Source organism: Pygocentrus nattereri, chromosome 17, assembly GCF_015220715.1.
Source record: "Pygocentrus nattereri isolate fPygNat1 chromosome 17, fPygNat1.pri, whole genome shotgun sequence".
NCBI classification, from domain to species: Eukaryota; Metazoa; Chordata; class Actinopteri; order Characiformes; family Serrasalmidae; genus Pygocentrus; species Pygocentrus nattereri.
Window position 1 is genome coordinate 217,242 of NC_051227.1, and position 20,417 is coordinate 237,658.

Below are 20,417 nucleotides of genomic sequence, written 5' to 3' on the forward strand. Positions count from 1 at the left end.
GACAGTTTCCTCTCAGTCTCAACAGACAGACGGTTTCCTCTCAGTCTCAACAGACAGACGGTTTCCTCTCAGTCTAAACAGACAGGCGGTTTCCTCTCAGTCTCAACAGACAGACAGTTTCCTCTCAGTCTCAACAGACAGACAGTTTCCTCTCAGTCTCAACAGACAGACAGTTTCTCAGTCTATCTGGGTCTTCATTCTACATAAACAGGTTTTATACTAATAACAGTCTCTCATTCAAAACCAGGAGGCGCTGCCTTCCCTCTGTAAAGCCTTGTAATTCTACTTCTTTTCCTCAAAATAGTACTTAATTCTTAAAATAGTACTTTTTTTCCCAAAATATTTTTTATATTATATAATTTTATAATACTTTTTTTCTTGAAATATTATAACTTTTTTCTCGAAATATTGACTTTTTTCTTGAAATAGCACTTAATTCTCAAAATATTACTTTTTTCTTGAAATATTACTGCTTTCTCAAAATACTATGACTTTATTCTCTTATCTGAAAGTCTCATCACCATTGTGCAAACTATCATTACCCAGGCATGTTTGCTAAGTTTACATAATTATTTAAGATACATAATTAGGGAGGGTCCTATCACCAGCACAGTTCTCTGTTTCTTTATACTGCACACGCACAAATTATGGTCCTTCAAGGGTTCTTTAGTAAAGACAACAATATACAGAACCACAAACATTCAAAGAACCTTTTCCACGAATAAAGGGTTCTTTGCCTTGTGAAAAGGTTCTTCAGGCTGATGGAGAAGGTGCTGTCATTGATTCCATATAGAGCCTTTTTTTAAAGGGAAACTATATAGCACCAAAAAGGGTTCTTTTATTGTTACGTCATTCTTGCTGCAGTAGTAGAACCCTTTTTGGTGCTAAATAGAACTTTTTTTTTTGTACAAAAATTCTGTACAGAATCACCTACAGCTTATTCTCCATCACTCTGAAGAAGTCTTCCATGATGCAAAGAATATTTGACAAAGACAAAGCGTCCTTCAAAGTGTTTGTGGGTCTATATAAAACCATTTTCTTTACTATAAACCCTTGAAGAACCAACATTAAGTATGTAGAACCCACTGTTTTACATCAAACCAATCTGAATGACTGCTTACATCCTAACGACTGAATTATGCAGAAAGTGGGTCAATTTAAGTCCTACTGCTCAGGGTAAAAAGGCCAAATGTAAAAATGTACATTCACCCTTTCATTATTCCATCTTTTACATTTGTAAAGGTTTCGTTTTCTTCTTCCACCACTTCCCACCAAGCTGCAAAGACCAGAAAGCGAAGCCCAAAACGCTGCTATTTAGCTACTATTGCTGTTTATTCCAATAAAAGTTGACTATGGTACAGTGTATATGGCCATTTGTTGGTCATCCCATTCCGAACATAATTTTCCAGGTAAGACAAATCGCACCCTTAGCAAACACAGAGGAGGACAAGATGATACCTGAAAAGACAAAAATAAACCCCCAAAAAGACAGACCTCTTTGTTCTTTACTTTAGATGACAATGCAAACATCACACAGCCAAATATGATTTACAACTCAAAGCCAAGTTATATTATACAGTCACTAAAATACATGAACAGCAAACAGATGATTTATTTCCATACATAATTATATATCTACTTCAACAACATTCCTTAAACACTATTACTGACAGCCTTCAGAGCCCTGTGGAAATATCAGTGCGTCCCATTTTCCTGGGTCCATATTTATCATGTGATTCAGTGCAGGAGCTGAGCCAAGATCAGGTGGTCTTTCTAACTAACCACACTTTTAAATATGCAAAAGTCAAAACATTTCCAAGATCAGCAACTGTACACTGAAAAGTATGATGGATATAATGCCTGGTCTTCTTAGATGCTGCCTTTGGGATTAACTCTCTTGCCTAAACCGCAAAATTCCTGCCTGAAGTAACACGAGGAAATATATACATGTACATCTTGGTCATGCCGGGCCTAGCTGTGCTAACAGAATTATATTTAAAAACATTACAATCAAAGAAAAAAAAGACAAAGAAGTATGTAAAAATAAAAAATTAATTTACAAAGACATGTTGAGAGTAACAAAGGAAGGGGAAAAAGGAAAAATAGTTTTGCCTCCAAATGCCCTCCTGTGCACACAGTGAGGCTGGTGAGCGTTTGAGCTTTGAGACAAGTGCAGAAAATAAGTACATTTGGCTAACTTTTGACACTTGGAACAGACGGGAAGAGCTTTGCTTAAAGCCCCCCACCCAGGGCGGAGTCTGAGCTGCCTTAGCGGCGGAACCACACCCAGCTGTTGATGAGCCAGAATGCAACAGTAACAGAATACATGATCATTTCACGCTTGGCCCTCTCTTTGTTTTCTTCCTCCAGCAGCTGCAGGCGCCGGTTCAGCTTGATGATCTGTAGAGGCAGAGTTGATTACCGTCAATTACTGCATTACTTAAATCAACGCCAAGTAACAATATAAGCCCAACTACACATTTATGTGAAGCCTATGCAGCTCTTAGCCTGATTTAAACCTCAATATGTACTTTAACAAATTTTGAGGTGGGAGCTCAACTGGAAGCAACTGACCATGTGGATGATCTAGTAAGAGATTACATTGTGTCCACTGGACATACCAGCCCACTGCAGGCAGGAGAGGAATAAAGCACAAATGATGAGGCCTTCAGTCCGATGGCCACAGCTGCCAAGCCCAGCAAAATAACCATTCTGTGGTTTATTTCCTGCTTTGTGTTTACTGGGAATAAATGGCATTTGGTGACATTAGTTCATTAAAAGACTGATGACCATGACTACGGTGTTATTTCAGCAGAAAAAAAAAACGTGTTTGTGCATAGACAAGGTCAAATACTGGATGTCCATTCACCTTGATAGAACTGCATGCGCCAAAACCCTTCAGATGCGGGCGGGAGCGGGACAAATGAATCTGATTTTCCATGGGATCAGGCTGAAGTGGGACTAAACAAAGCTGTCCTGTGCAGACTTCTACCATAAGGGTTTCAATCAAGCTCCAGCGTGATTGGTGGCAGCAGAGCTATTGGTATGTTTGTTTTTTTTTTTTTTGGACAAAAGAATACACAAGTCCTGTAGTCTGAGATGGTCAGTGATGCCTGAATCTCTCATTCAGTTATAATACCGGGTATGCAGTGGACCACAGAAAACAAGTCAGTCCTAAACAAGTTGTTATGAAAAGTAACCGACTGTATCGAGCACCTACAGAGTCCCATCTGCAGCCAGACGCTTCTCCACATTTCTTCTACTTTGGGAGTATTTTCACGTCAAAAGGCTCAAGTTTAAGTCAAAGTTGACTTGCCAGTGGTTTTGTTGACCTGAGTGTCAAGTTGTCAAATTCTCTTGGTCTAATCAAATAAAAAGGCCAGAATGTGATGCTCTCTGTTTATTAAATCTGTTAGAGGTGACGACCAGCAATAACATCTTCCCAAATAGCATCTAGGCAATGACTACAACCTTCCTTGACATATTTCTGCAATGTACATGGGTCTGATGTGGACATGGATTGACCATGGCTACTGCGTCATTATCGGTCTGACCTGTTTGAATTCATGTCTGGAACTGATTTGATATGGGTCTACTATTGATCAGATTTGGGTTGATCTTGAACTGGTTAGACTCCAGCTTGCGTTTGATTTATGAGGCCCTGATTTGACAGTCTGGTGGAGTTTGGGTCGGACAGTGAAAGAGGTACCTGTCTCCTCAAAGCAGTAGCATCAACCACAGCCATGTCGTCTACTCCACCCTCCATAGTCGTGTCCAGTGTGGACAGCGCATACCTGCGAGAAATAACGTGCATTTTCTTCAATATAAACAATTCACACCCTAAACATTCAGAATCGACCTGAAAATCAGGTTGAAAAGGGTGAGAAATGGGAGGAAGGATAAGAAACAGTGTGGGGAGAAAAGGCAACAGGGTAAAGGAGTTTACCTGTTATCATGCTGGAGATTAGAGGAGGTGGAACCCCCTCTCAGAGAAGGCTTGCTAAGGAGGAGGAGAGAGGGAGAAGGAGAGAGAGAGGACAGGAAAGGAGAGGTGAAGAAGTGATGAGAGGAAAAAAGAAGAGATAAAGTACACACACAGACAGGTCAAAGCATACAGCACACTCTTATAATTAATTAAATATATATGTATTAAAAAAGCAGAATAAATGGTCAATATCCTATAAAATCTCTACATTTTTCATTTTTCTTACACCCCAGCTGATCTGTACATCGCCTGAACCATTTGCCTTGGTTTCCCACGCAGGGGTTAAGCCTACTCCTGAATTACATCACAGCTCTGTGAACGGAGATTTCCATACGAAAGGATAACATAGTCTCTGACTAACTTTGTGGAAACTGACCAATAATGTTATGGCCAATACAAATGCTTCCAAATTACTTGGAACAAAATCTCTTTATGTTGACATATATTAGTATAATTAAAAGATAAGCTTTCATTTAATGCAAGCTTAAGATTAATCCATACTGAATCAAGTGCACCACAGTTCGAATCAGACTGTCAGTCTGATCACTGTAAGATTTTTAAAAAAGCTGCACTTAAGACCCAACATGAGGAATTACTCATAACTTGAAGGCGAGCTTTTAGCAGTGGGGGACAGTAACTGAGTAACTGAGTAAATGTAATTGGTTTCTGTACTTTAGTATTTTTGGTGTATCTGTACTGAAGTTTCTCCGTTCTGGACTTTTTCCTTTCACTCCACTACATTTCAGAGTCTAATATCCGACTTTTTCCTCCTACATTTTGAGAAATCTGTCGTTCCTTTTGGTTTCTGTGTGTATAAAAACGTAACATGTCAAAACGAAAGAAGCGCAAAGCCAGAGCACCAATCAGGGCCCAGCGGTCACTTTGTTTAGAGCTGGTTTTGACCTGTTGGTCATACCGACCCAGTGCAGCACGCGGTACAACGTCAGCGCAGCAGCGTAAAACTTTGGGAGAGTCTGTTCAACATAAATGATGAACTAACCTAACTTTGTGTAAATAGAGCTCAATATAGAAATATGTCCACATATGCAGTCGAGACTGACGCGGCTTTTTTCTGAATTTCTACAAACACCATTTCATTTTATAGTAAATGAGTTTGGGCTGGTTTATGTTTATGAACAGACGCCTACAGATCAACATAGTAAAGGAGCTCATCTGTGATCCTGAGTTTAAAGCCAGTTTTTATTCAACTTAAACTTGGAACTAAGTTGTAAATAAATCTGAAACTGAAACTTTGCTTGTGTGTAAAAAGTGATTTCAGAGCCACTCGGTTCTCCCTGATGGAAACTGTTTACCTTCAGTGTTTTGTGCTTCTGATCATTTTAATAGACGTCAGCGTCACTAATTAATGACGTTCTATTAAAAGACTGGTTTACCAAGAGAGACGCTGGAGGACTTTCACCTGAAATGAGTTCATGAAGCCAGTCTGGTTATAAAAATGATAACAGGACCAGATCAGAGCCAGAATTACTCTTTTAGTACTTTTACTTTATACTTAAGTACATTTGAAGGGAAATACTTTAGTACTTTTTTCAAGTGGAGGTCTAAAGGGAGGAACTTCTACTTTTACTGGGGGAATATTTTACTTTGAGTATCTCTACTTAAATCAAGTACACAATTATTGTACTTTGTCCACCTCTGGCTTTTAGGTATTGCAGCTAAGGATAACATAAATCATAAGGATAATTATACTATAGAAAAGAACGATGTTCAATTGATGCTGGGCTACTGTGCTAAAATGTCTGCATGTCATTCGTTTCACTGCATTTGGAACTTTGTTTCATTTTCCTATAATAGAAATGCTAAAATCCTAGTTTCCAATAAAATCCAGGTAGATGGAGTCTCATTATTTACATTTTGTTCATATGGAAGAAATGTAATCAGATACGTACACAAAAGTCCACAAATTCCTTTGAGCAGAATCAATAGTCATATCAAAACACAACTATGTCTGCCATTCTCATAGTAAATAAGCTTTAAAATACATTTAACTACTGCATGCACAAGCCTCAATGGTTTACATATGAAAATGGTAAGATAAAAATAATCAAACGTTCACGAAAGAAAAGAAAAATGATCTTGTGCACAAAGGCCCAAAGAGCACTGCGGTGGCAACCTCTAGACAGACGGTTCTTCAAGAAACAACGACAAAACACACAGAAATCTAAATAATGGGACTTAATTTAGCAACTAAACTATTCCTCTGCATAAGTAATCTCAAGCACACAGCCCAACACAGCTGCCTCTTCCTTACAGGCATGTTCATTTGAAGCACTACATGGCCAAAAGTTTTTGGACACAAATTAGCCCACCAGACTCATTGCCAAGTTTCTTGAATTCAAGCAAACAGTCATGCTATCAACAAACAAGACACTCCAACAACAAAAAAAAAAACATGCATTAGCCATTCCAGTTTTGGTTCATCAGTTTTGTTCTTTACTTTATTTTGTATAGCCTTTCACAATAAGGGGCAGTCACGGGCTGGAGGTCAGAGAACCAGCCCTCCGACTACAAAGTATGTGACTGAAGTGCCCTTAAGCAAGACACCCAACCCCAACTGCGGGCGCTGTGGATAGGGCTGCCCACCGCCACGTATGCTCACTGCCTCCTAGAGTGCATGTATATATGTGGGTGTGTCACTTCATGGATGGGTTAAATGTCAAGGTCTATTTGGCAAATGATTGAATTCTGTTCTATTCTACCATAAAGAGCCAAATTATGCTTTATTTCCATTTTAGTGACCCCTTTATTTTAAACAGAGGGAATCAAACAATGCCAAAACATGCTTATATGATTTTTACAAAAATGTTATACATTTCTGTAGTTCTTCTACACATGGGCACAAACACTGGCAGTAGAATGGGTTGTACTGAAGAGCTCAGTGATGGCAGTGTTGCAGACACTTTTCCAACAAGTACTTTCTCAAATTTCTGCTGTGCCACAACTGCCTGTTATTGTGAAGCAGAAACCTGTAGGAGAAACAACAGAATAGCTGCAAAGCAATAGGCCACAGAAGTATCCCTTGTATCATCTGCCATCAGTTACAGCATTCATTACCAAGTTCCAGACTTCCTCTAGAGGTAATGTCAACACAATAATAGGAGCTTCATGGACCGAGTTTCCTTGGACGACCATATGAAATGCCAACCATGGCTCATATTTCCTTGGATGTCATTGGGCCTTGAGCAGTAAAAACCCGCCACCATCTGGCATTGCTGGATGAATCTGGGTTTGGCGGATGCTACCTGTTTGAATGTACAGTGCCAACTGTAATGTTTGGTGATGAAGCAATCATGGTCTGAGCCTGTTTTACATGTGGTGTTTGTGAACCTGACTGCCCTGCGCAGAGCCCTGACCTCAACACCATTCAACACCTCTGGGATGAACTGTAGAGAACCGCCCAAAATCAGAGCACGACCCAACTAATGCTCGAGGCTGAACGGAAGTTAATCCCCACAGCCATGTTGCAAAGTCTACTGGAATGGCTTCCCAGAAGACTGTAGGCTGTTATGTAGCAACAAAAACGGTCCAAATTCATATGAATGGCCATGGATTTAGAATGAGATGTACAAGTACATATGGAAGTGATGTTTGTGTCCACATACTTTTGGCCACACAGTGTCTGTTTGTGGTTGGAGGCATTAAACAAACATGCAAACTCAGTCCCTCATCGAGCTTAACCTAAATCAACTCAGCGTCTGACCACGGCGACTACAGGAACAGGGGATCAAATTTGTGAGGTCACATGGCAGGAGAGAGGGATCACCTGCGCTGGTTCTCGTCCAGAACCTCGAGTACCTGCTGGTAGGCCCGGCGTGTGGTGGACTGGATGAAGGAGAGGACGCCACGGGCACTGGATAGACTCTGACCGCCCTCAGCCAGAGTGGATACAGCACGCAGAGCAGAGGGAGGGGAAGGAGTCACACTGACCACACGCATACAAAGAGAGAGAGAGAGAGAGAGAGAGAGAGAGAGAGAGAGAGAATAAAGCGAGAAACAAAGATTGAGAATTTAGGATGGAAAAACAAAGATGAGGAGTAAAGATAAAGGAAGATAATGACAAAGCAAAGGTGGAAAGACAGGGATAGACAAAGAGGGGAAAGAAAGTGAAAGTGACAAAGATTTAGGATTTAGAAAGGAACAGAGCCAAATGTATAGAACTTAAATCAAAGAGGGGGGGCGGACAGCGTAACAGAGAGATAGTCATAAAGGAAGAGAAACTAGAGCAAAACACCACTCAGCCACAGAACAGCTTCACAACCACATGAACGCATGTTTATCTTTTCTCATGCTCGCACACATATATTACACTTACACCACAGCACCTGCAACATCAATGCAAACAAAACTCTCAGTAACATCAAGCCATCCGACACCACCACAGCACGGCAGTCAAGTTACACCAGCACTACTGACAAGCGCTGTCCTACAGGCCCAGCTCAGCACTGGAGGTTCTCCCTGAATGGGAGTGAGAACCTTATTTCTATTTGAAGGTATACGTCAGTGAAAAAGTACACGCTCATTTTTTTTTCTACATTTCACTGCAGTAGTCAATCAGCCAATCATTGCCTAATAAGTTTTAGTTAATCAGTTCTATCACTTATAACAGCAGTTGTCAAACTGTGGGTCGCGAGAGAGCTTGATCAGAACATACTTCTGTTTTTCTAAATCAAGCACATTTTAGGCCTGTCACAATCATGAAGTTACAGCCGACGATTAATATGATTAACAGTTTAACTGTCTTTTTTTCCACTGTATGCAACTATTAAAATACAGTCTCAAGTGAGCAACTAGCCTGGTGTGCCATGTTGCCTCCCATCTCAGCTTGATTAAACAAACATCACTCACTGCTGCCCTCTAAACGTGTTACAGCAACAAGCCAAAGGGTAGAACTTTTGTCCTTGTTTAAGATCCATAATGTGTGAATGCGTTTTACTTTACTCACAGATATTCGCCTCAGTACAACTGATAACAATGCACCTAATTCACATTCGTTGTTGCAGGTAAATAACTGCAATCTTCAATAATTGTCATCAAACAGACTTCAAACTTCTGACTTGGTGATGTAATATGTCGTGCAGCTGTGAGCAATGTTTGTTTATTTGAGCTCAGCTGTAGTTTGAAGCTACTAAGTACTGACAAATAGGAAACAAGATAGCTAATCGTTCCATTTGGCCATCTGGCTTGTACATTAATAGCTGCATAACAGCTGGTCCTGGGCGACTGACGAGTAACCTGATGACGATGCTACTTCTACTGCGGCGAAAACTGACGTATCGGGAATCCAACAGAGAACGAGACGGGACTAATTAACCACTGAACAACTTGTTAAATGTGTCAGTTTTTTCTGGATGTTTGTTAAAAAGCTGCTCTGAGGGTAGCTTCATCTTTCTCTCTCTTTATTTTACTGTAGGTTAAAGTCAGCTTGGGCGTATGAACACAGAACGTAACTGAGTTCATAAAAGCAAACAGTAAAGCTGATGCACTCTGGAGCTTCAACTTGGGTCAGTGTGACTCGCTGCAGTAAAGCAACCAAGGTACAGCGACTAGGTTTCACCAGAGACACTACAAAGAACTTCGGGATGACCCTAGAACAACTAGCTCTGGCTCTGAAACCTTCAGAAATATTGAGCCTCTGATCCCATTATAATTTTTTTACTTTTATTATTAAAACACATGGTTATTATGAGCCTTTAAAAGCCATCAGGCTTCAGTAAATTCCCCACTGCCTCTGCTGTAAAAAGTGCCATATAAATAAATCTTGACCTTTTGAACGTATAATAGATAATTGTGATTTTTAAATGTATAAAAAAATACTGTGCAAATTATTTTTAGATATTGCCCAGGCCTACTGCATACAAGTATGTAAGAGCATATTGAGCAGTACACTCAAGCCAAGAACCATAGGAGAACCTTTATTTTTAGCATGTCTGGCAAAACGAGGCACAATGGCAAAGCGGCAAGGAGTCGGTCTTGTAAACCGAAGATCACGGGTTCTTGCCCCATTCGTGCCTTTCTTGGGGCAGTCATGGGCTGGAGGTTGGGGAACCAGCCTTGCGATTAGAAGGTCGCCAGTTCGATCAACTGAGTCGAAAGTACATGACTGAGGTGCTCTAGAGCAAGGCAGTAGGGCGCTGCAGATAGGGGCAAGTGTGCTCACTGACCCCTAGTGTGTCTTTACTATGTGGTGTTTCACTGCACAGAGGGGTTAGATTGTGGCAGTGAAATTTCCCCATTGTGGGACTAATAAGGGTCTCTTTAATAAGGATCTTAATTAAAACAGTTTTGCCTCTATAGAAGTACAACTGACCTCCAACACAGGATACAAGTGCATAAAAACATATGCCTAGAGCAAGTTAATGCACATATCTGGCACAAAAAGGCCAAAAAAACAAAGAAGAAATTTGCCCACACTTGAAACGAAAGGATTGAGATCGGCCTACAGACATAAAAGGCTAATTAAACGAGAGGTATTAGCAGTACGGAGTGCCTGAAAAAAACATATGAAAGGGTCCCACAACCTTATTAACCTTAGTTTCATTTGCAGGCCAATGAAATGACAAAGGCCAGCAACTAATTAAAAGGTCTACTCATTCAAACTAAGTCATCTTTCTCACGAGTGGCACACTTGCTCCATTAGTAATAGTGCTCACATTAGTGTGAAGTAATCCAGACAGTGATATCAGATCTGTGCTGGTTCAGATTGTTATTTACTGAAACAGACAAGCAAAACAAAAGTGCAGATTTGGGATCAGCAGCTACTCGGATAATGACCTTCATGAGAATCTGAAGTCAACCACTGATTGCAGACAATGTAATCAGATACTTGCGGTGGTGGACAAGTAATGATGACGCTGCCTAAAAGGATATAATCGGCGTGTTGGGAAAGAGAACTTGAGAGGACTGAATATAAACATAAATAATTATACTAAATAACATGCACGTTATGTTTTGTCCCTTTTAATGTGAAAACAGTGGTTTTCTATGGGGACTTAATAAGCTGTTAGGTTACAATACAGCAAAAATGTGCGTTTATTCTGGGGAGATTATTCCGAATATTTTTTGATATTCTCAGAAACGCTATAAATGAAGAGACCAGTCACTGGATAATACATGATGGGTAAAACTCATCTATCATCAATAGGTCCCACCCTTTAATAAAAAAAAGAAAAGAAGAGAGGCAAACAGCTTGCTGGTTACACAGCGAGCGAAGAAAGGTTGATGACGTTGCTCCAACCTCCATTGGGGAGGTCTGACCAAGTGCAGTAGACAGAACAACCCGAATTGTTTTTTGTGTGTGTCATTTAGCCAATCCCTATAAACTTACGAGGTTCTGTCAGATTATTTCAAATACGTGTTTTTGAAACAGCACTATGGTCTCTCCTTATTCAAAAAGATATGATTCTGGTTTTGCATGGCTGCAAATAACTGCCCGGCGGCATTGAAAAGACCTATAAGTACTTTGATATTGCTCAGGCCTACAGGTGCTTACTTTAAGACAGGCGTCAAGTACAGTCCTTCGAAAACCAATATTAGTAGTGTCTGTATTCCAAGCCTAAACGCCTGTATTCAGCAGCAGTAACATGCATGGGCCAACAGAGGGCAGCACACCATCACAGCCACATTAGAGACCTGAGTGGAAATGAACTACAGAAGTACACAACTCACCCACTTTAAAATGGCACCACAAAGAGACAAAGACAGAAAGAAAAAGTGCAAGAGAACACACTGTGCATGAGGAAAGCGCTGGAACAGCAGAAAGGGGAAATATCCAGGAATACATAGTTTGCGCGTGTGTGAGGTGATGCAGTACTCACAGAGAATCATTTCTGGCAAGCTGGCCATTGTGACGGACAGCCGCATTTTCACTGACCGAGCGCTCTCTACGTGACCTGCCATGGGATCGTACCTGTGTGCGTGTGAGTGAGAGAGAGAAGTAATGGCTCAAAAACAGGAACACACAACATTCCCTCATTTCTTCTTTTTCCATCGTAATTCCTCTCAGAAATAAAGACGTCATTTATTGTAATGCAGTAAATCATCAAAACCTTTTGTCTCCAACCTGCCTTACTTTTCAGTTCCCTGCTAAGAACAATCTCTTTAAACACTCCACATTAGGCCCTGCTTTACCTCTTCACTGGCCTGGGTGCTGGGCCGTTCCAATTCTAGGAAGTCAAGGGGCCGTTCGTTGAGGGTGAGGATGCGAGGAGGGGTCTGAAGGGACAGAGTCTCCAGTGGAGTGGCCTCAATGAGGTCCAAATCTCTGGGCCTGGAGAACTGGTTGTCCTCAACATCACCTGCAGAAAAGTGGGAAAAGCATAACATAAAATCACAACATATAAACATCTACAATGTTTTTGTGAGAATTTGCCATTTAACAATTTTTGGAATGGAGCTCCTCTTATGTTCATATCCGACTTTTCAGATTACTTCTATCAGTATCCGACTGATTATCGGATATTGACAACCATCATGAACCTAATTGATGTTGCATGTAGGGCTAAACAACTTGTGGAAAATATCCAATTGCGATTTTTCTGAAGAACATTACGATTGTGATTCCCATGTGATTATTTTCTTTAAATTTGCTCCAGGGCCCTAATTAGGCTTAGGGCTAAAATGCTAAAAGTAGTATGCCAGAGTGCAAGTTCACAAGCTGATGAACAGCAGGAGCTTGATTTACAAAGACTGCTCAGATGGTTACCATTTCATTAGGAACAGTGACTAAACTGACATGCGCATTTACAGCATCTCACAAAAGTGAGTACAGCCCTCACATTTCTGCAAATATTTTATTATAACTTTTCATAGAACAACACTGTAGAACTGAAACTCTGATATAAGTTAAAGTGGTCAGTGTGCAGCTTGTACAGCAGAGCAGATTTACTGTCCTCTGGAAAGAACAACACACAGACATTAATGTCTAAACAGCTGGCAGCACAAGTGAGTCCACCTCACAGTGAATGTGTCCAGATTGGGCTCAAAGTGTCAATATTTTGTGTGACCACCCTTATTATCTAGCACTGCTGGAACCTTCTTGGGCATGGAATTCACCAGAGCCCACAGGCTGCTGCTGGAATCCTCTTCCACTCCTCCATGATGATGTCAGGAGCTGGTGGATGTGAGACACCCTGCACTCCTCCTCCTCCTGCTTGAGGATGCCCCTCAGGTGCTCAATTGGGTTTAGGTCTGGAGACTTGGCCAGTCCATGACCTTTACTTTCAGCAAGGCCTGTCCTCTTGAAGGTGTGTTTGGGATTGTTATCGAGTTGGAAAACCGTGCAGCGCGGTTTCCGAAGGGAGGGGATCATGCTCTGCTTCAGAACATCACAGTACATGTTGGAATTCATGTTTGGCCTCAACGAACCGCAGCTCCCCAGTGCCGGCAGGACCCATGCAGCTCCAGACCACGATGCTACCACCACCGTGCTTGACTGTAGACAAGAGACAGTTGTCTTGGTGCTCCTCACCAGGGCATCGCCACACATACTGGACACCATCTGATCCAAACAACCTCTGCAGCAATGCTGGCAGCACTCATGCATCCTTTTTTTTGAAGGTATGGTTTGGATATGACGCTGAACACATGGACTCAACTCCTTTGGTCGACCCTGGCAAGGCCTGTTCAGAGTGCAACCTGTCCTGGAAAGCCACTGTATAACCTTGGCCACCACGCTATAGCTCAGTTTCAGGGTGTTAGCAGTCTTCTTACAGTCTAGGCGTCTTTGTGGAGAGCAAAAATTCTCTCTCTCACATCCTCAGAGAGGTGCTATATCGAAAATCCAGTGGTCAGTGTGAGCGAATTGTACCCAAAACACCAAATTTAACAGCCCTGCTCCCCATTCACACCTGGAGCCTTGTAACTCTAACAAGTCACATGACACCAGGGACAGACAACAACACAATTGGGCACAATGTGGACCTGTTCACTGTGAGGTGGACTCACTCTTGTTGCCAGCTATTTAGACATTAACGGCTGTGTGTTGAGTTCTTTTCAGATCTTCATCTGTACTGCTATACAAGCTGTACACTAACTACTTTAAGTTATATCCAAGTGTCATTTCTATAGTGTTGTCCCAAGAAAAGACATAATAAAATATTTGCAGAAACGTGAGGGGTGTACTGACCTTTGTGAGATACTGTACATATATGGGAAATGCAGCAATAAATTGGGTTGGAAACTGTGACTGAAAGCACACAATGATTGACAGTTATGCTCATGCATTAATACCATATGTATTGGAAAAACAGAAGAGCAACTGCTTCGCAGATGCCTGAACATCTCTGTAGAATGTGACCAGACTGCATCAGCAAATACATCTTATATGATCCCTGGTGGACTACTTAAAAAGTCACAGAAAGACGTAATGTACATGTAACGTAACACTCAAACTTCATGCTGCTGCTTTTTTTTTTCTTAAACATTGCATCCCTTTACCTGAAAATATGAACATACTTCATCTAAAAGATGATGATTATTTAAACCCTTAATTTCGCCAACCATGTATTTGGTTTCAGTGTCGTTCCAGAAGTGTTTTGTTGCCATTTCGCAGGTGCCGTGTTAAATGCGGTTTGCTTATTTCCGGGACCGCCATCTGTTTCTGTATGTGTGCAGACTGAGAGATCCGAAAGAAATCAGAGTAAGAAACCAGACAACTGACCTCAAATCCAGTTCTGTTTATTTTGTAATTGGCTTTCTAGATCTTGATCATCTTTCATGACCATTTGAATAATCACAACTGCAGAAATCTGATCATGATTTGATTATTGGGTGCATATAAATGCACTCATTCTCTGATGATTAATCTTCATCAGATTTAAAACGGACTTGAGAATGTGACACTGGCAATTTTGATATCGAAATAAAGCACTGCAGAGTTTGTGATGGTCCTATGACGCACACAATGATATGAAATCTTCAAGGTCCATTAGTTTTAGTTTGGTTTTAAAAGCAAACAAACTCTGCAATGCTTTATCATGTTCTCATGATGCACACGGCCAATTTGACAGACTGTAATCCACTGGCGTTCACTAACCTGCCACTACAATCCTGTCTGGAACCTGCATCATGGCGGTGTGTAGCGCCTCCTGTGCCGTGGCGTCCTGCTCCTCCCCTCCAAACGGTGCCACCTTCAGCATCTCAGGGATGCGCATGCGCTGGCTGATGCCCTCTGTGTACTCAAGCTCATAGTGGATCCGGTTCATCTCCGCCATCTCAGCTGTGGGAGATGGGAATGCCGCTCCGCTCATCTGCGTCAAAACAGAAACAACTAGATATTTCAATGCAATCTGGTAACAACCAGAGCTTTACTTACTTTAGTTATCCAACTTCAGTTATTTTCAAACTTATTCGATGACTATCCGTATATCCATTCATAAAGGCGGTCTATCTAACCACATTTTGGGTTATTCAAAATAGTGGTGGGCAACATGACCACACATTGTTATTATCAGCACATTATATCACAATAAGCCTTTCTGAGCAGACTGTGGCCATTATTAATGTGACCACCTGTATGTTTCATTACATTGACAATGTAATTAGTAATAAAGCTAGAATGGGCAAGTAATCATAAAGCCACCTGTACATTTTGTACCCTGTCTTACATAAAGATACACCCATCTCTGTTCCACACCTCACACAGTGCCTGGTTACATCGTGGACTTTTCATTCATGCACCTATATAAAAGTTCAAACCTGCTCAGTGATAAATATTTAAGGCTCAAAATGGCTTCATAGCTATAAATCCATGTTGGCTGCCTTTGACCCTATATTTACTCAAATGGACTAATCCCATTTCCTTCAAACTTTGAGTGAGGACACTTATGTCTAATTATCATACATTTTAACAAACAGTTAAACTGCAAAAAGGAGCACTGGATTACCAAAATACCATTTATGATGCTGAAGTAGGTCTGCACCCTTTTTAAAGAGGTGTGGAGTAACTCTTAGGCATGTGCGTTAGTAATCTTAGAAAAAATGTAAAGAAACTGAAACATTTCCGTCTTCAGCCTCGTCAATATCACTACATACAAGGCAGATTTCAGGCCTGCTTACCAGCTCCATAAAATCGGCTTACAAAACTTGTTAAAAACAAATAAAACCATACGACTCTGATCGCGTGACTACCAGCCAGTCAAGCCCCACGTGTGGCAGGAGCATTCATCTGATCTACAGTCTGCACGTTCCACTCAGAGCATTCATCTGATCTACAGTCTGCACGTTCCACTCAGAGCATTCATCTGATCTACAGTCTACACGTTCCACTCAGAGCATTCATCTGATCTACAGTCTGCACGTTCCACTCAGAGCATTCATCTGATCTACAGTCTGCACGTTCCACTCAGAGCATTCATCTGATCTACAGTCTGCACGTTCCACTCAGAGCATTCATCTGATCTACAGTCTACACGTTCCACTCAGAGCATTCATCTGATCTACAGTCTGCACGTTCCACTCAGAGCATTCATCTGATCTACAGTCTACACGTTCCACTCAGAGCATTCATCTGATCTACAGTCTGCACGTTCCACTCAGAGCATTCATCTGATCTACAGTCTGCACGTTCCACTCAGAGCATTCATCTGATCTACAGTCTGCACGTTCCACTCAGAGCATTCATCTGATCTACAGTCTGCACGTTCCACTCAGAGCATTCATCTGATCTACAGTCTGCACGTTCCACTCAGAGCATTCATCTGATCTACAGTCTGCACGTTCCACTCAGAGCATTCATCTGATCTACAGTCTACACGTTCCACTCAGAGCATTCATCTGATCTACAGTCTACACGTTCCACTCAGAGCATTCATCTGATCTACAGTCTACACGTTCCACTCAGAGCATTCATCTGATCTACAGTCTGCACGTTCCACTCAGAGCATTCATCTGATCTACAGTCTACACGTTCCACTCAGAGCATTCATCTGATCTACAGTCTGCACGTTCCACTCAGAGCATTCATCTGATCTACAGTCTGCACGTTCCACTCAGCTGTAGCCCAGTTAGAACCAGCATGGCAGAACAGGAATAACTGGCCACTGAAACAGAAACTCTAACTCAGAATTTGAACTGAATGTGAGATTTTGACAGAAGCGAATCTTCACAGACGCCCCCCTCAGGACTGCAGTACGTACTGAACTGGAGCTGGGCGAGACGGCAAAAGATGTGACATCACGATACTTCAAGACGTTTTCAAAATGCATTTTATTTTTAGGTAAGCTGGAACAGACAAAATAGTGCCAGGTTCAAAATACTATGAAAATTAAAAATCCAAGCATTTGTGTTTAAAACTTCACACACAGTGCTGAACTAAGTCCAGTTAAACACGACTAATAATGCTGTCTTTATAACCAAACGGGCAGCTCCAAGGACAAGGCTGAAGCTTCCTATTCTTCAGCTTCTTGTTCGAATTTTCCCGTTCCACCTTAAACGGTCCAGCAGTTAAACACCGCACCGTGTTGGCCAGAATGCAAGCGGTGGACCATTTAAGGTGGAACGGGAAATTCGAACAAGAAGCTGACTTTGGTTCCCTATTGAAAAGTGATTAAGGACTGTAGCTTTCCTCAGAAAAGCTCACTGCGATACAGTGACAGCAACACAGTCTATCACGATACGATAAACAGCGGTTTACTGCTCAGTCCTTTACTGAGCTCGGCAGCACAAGCTGGGCAGGGCTGGGCAGGGCTGGCGAGCCTGGCCCTCCTCCGTCTTGTGACCCTCACGACGTGCTATTTTAAGACAGCTCCTTTCCGAAATGTCTCCAAACTCAAGCAGACTGCGTTGACTGCCCAGCCGTGTTTTCTGTTATCAGAACTGTGGAGTGTTTACAATTTACAGGAATCTCCTCACAAGTAAACCCCGCCAACAAGCTAACCGCTGTTAGCCAACTCAACGGGAGAAGAGGCTAACGCCAGGGAAGAGTATCTGTCGCTAGACAACGACACCTTAAAACAAGTCGACAGGGCTTTAATCCAGATAGTGCGACTATCACTCAGACCCGGCGTCCGCCCGTTATAACGCGATGAAGATGATAAACAGGCTGCTGGCGGGAGCGTTAACACGCCTGCTGGCTAATAATGTAGCACAACGCCGGGCAGTGTCAACACGGACCGAGTAGCCGACAGCGCCCGGTACAGCAGCCCGCTAGACTTTAACTACCTTCTCCGAGGCCGGGTCCACTGAACAGAATGAGGACGCTAAGCCCGACAGAACCGAAGAGAAACCTGCGGATGGTCACTCAGACTGACAGGACAGAGCTGCAGCATCCCCGCCGCCCTGATACGGTCAGCGAGCACCCGGAGGAGAGGAAGCAAGCCGTGTTTACACCGTCAACACAACCACGGCTTCATATTAAAAGTCACCGCCGGCCTCGAGTACCGAGGCAGTAGCACTCAGCGTGCTTACATTCCTCAAAATATGTTAATTAATCTACTTGAAAGAGTAAATATGATTTATCTTTCGTCGGCAGGCTATAAAAGCCACCAGGTCGCATTAAGTAGGTGCTTAATGTGAGGAGATTTCCAGCAGGTCTCTAACTGCATTTTCAGTTCAAAGCTGCTTTTTGTAACTCAATAATTTAATAAAATGCATATAAACGCCAATTATTTAATATATGCATAATAATGCACTGTAATGTAGGCGTTCATCATCATGATCATCATGGTTATTATTATTATTATTATAAATAATGAAGAAAGAAGATATGCTGGCGAATTGATATATTTTATCATTCCAAAAATAAGAATATCACACAAACAAATAAATAAATAAAAATACAATCACTATTTGACTTAATAATAATTGTAAATGTTTTATTTACAGTGCACCCAATAAGCACAAGGCCGTAAGCACAAAGTACAGCACTCTTAAAAAACAAAAACAAAAACAAATAAACAAAAAAAATGCGATGAGGTGTTATTATAAAATAACAGAACACAAACACATTTTGTAGTAGAAGAGCAATAATCTCCTCAAATACCTGGAGCTTTGCAACGTATCTTCAATCCCTCAAAGTCTTTTTATCATTGCGATGTGAATTTTTTTGGTGATTATTTGTTATTTATTTATCTTGTTTATATATTTAAACTTGTTTAAATACAGGTACAGAAAGGCACTTATCAAAACACGCTCAGCGTACCTGTCCTCACTTATCACAACACGCTCAGCGCACCTGTCCTCACTTATCACAACACGCTCAGCTCACCTGTCCTCACTTATCACAACACGCTCAGCGCACCTGTCCTCACTTATCACAACACGCTCAGCGTACCTGTCCTCACTTATCACAACACGCTCAGCGTACCTGTCCTCACTTATCAAAACACGCTCAGCGTACCTGTCCTCACTTATCACAACACGCTCAGCGCACCTGTCCTCACTTATCACAACACGCTCAGCTCACCTGTCCTCACTTATCACAACACGCTCAGCGCACCTGTCCTCACTTATCACAACACGCTCAGCGTACCTGTCCTCACTTATCACAACACGCTCAGCGTACCTGTCCTCACTTATCACAACACGCTCAGCGTACCTGTCCTCACTTATCACAACACGCTCAGCGTACCTGTCCTCACTTATCACAACACGCTCAGCTCACCTGTCCTCACTTATCAAAACACGCTCAGCGTACCTGTCCTCACTTATCACAACACGCTCAGCGTACCTGTCCTCACTTATCACAACACGCTCAGCTCACCTGTCCTCACTTATCAAAACACGCTCAGCGTACCTGTCCTCACTTATCCCAACACGCTCAGCGTACCTGTCCTCACTTATCACAACACGCTCAGCTCACCTGTCCTCACTTATCAAAACACGCTCAGCGCACCTGTCCTCACTTATCACAACACGCTCAGCGTACCTGTCCTCACTTAACAAAACACGCTCAGCGTACCTGTCCTCACTTATCACAACACGCTCAGCACACCTGTCCTCACTTGTCACAACACGCTCAGCTCACCTGTCCTCACTTTTCACAACACGCTCAGCACACCTGTCCTCACTTATCACAACACGCTCAGCTCACCTGTCCTCACTTATCACAACACGCTCAGCGCACCTGTCCTCACTTATCACAACACGCTCAGCGTACCTGTCCTCACTTATCACAACACGCTCAGCGTACCTGTCCTCACTTATCAAAACACGCTCAGCGTACCTGTCCTCACTTATCACAACACGCTCAGCGCACCTGTCCTCACTTATCACAACACGCTCAGCTCACCTGTCCTCACTTATCACAACACGCTCAGCGCACCTGTCCTCACTTATCACAACACGCTCAGCGTACCTGTCCTCACTTATCACAACACGCTCAGCGTACCTGTCCTCACTTATCACAACACGCTCAGCGTACCTGTCCTCACTTATCACAACACGCTCAGCGTACCTGTCCTCACTTATCACAACA

The 20,417-nt window shown here is 42.2% G+C and overlaps 1 protein-coding gene across 5 annotated transcripts; it reads right to left on the bottom strand.

The window, feature by feature from the left end:
* Positions 1-1,311: 1,311 nt before the first annotated feature.
* Positions 1,312-18,320, bottom strand: mffa (mitochondrial fission factor a). Of its 5 annotated transcripts, none has more exons than XM_017686086.2 (9): positions 18,164-18,320; positions 15,039-15,252; positions 12,134-12,300; positions 11,821-11,912; positions 11,672-11,674; positions 7,770-7,928; positions 3,947-4,000; positions 3,710-3,794; positions 1,312-2,400 (listed from the first exon to the last, which is right to left on the bottom strand). In XM_017686086.2, exons 2-9 carry the CDS (start codon positions 15,250-15,252, stop codon positions 2,269-2,271), a joined length of 906 nt encoding a protein of 301 aa, XP_017541575.1. In that variant the 5' UTR covers positions 18,164-18,320; the 3' UTR covers positions 1,312-2,268. The 5 variants fall into 5 exon arrangements, with proteins under 5 accessions (XP_017541575.1, XP_017541576.1, XP_017541577.1 ...); XM_017686087.2 differs by having other exon boundaries at positions 15,039-15,272; positions 18,164-18,319; XM_017686088.2 differs by lacking the exon at positions 11,672-11,674.
* Between the last annotated feature and the right edge of the window lie 2,097 nt (positions 18,321-20,417).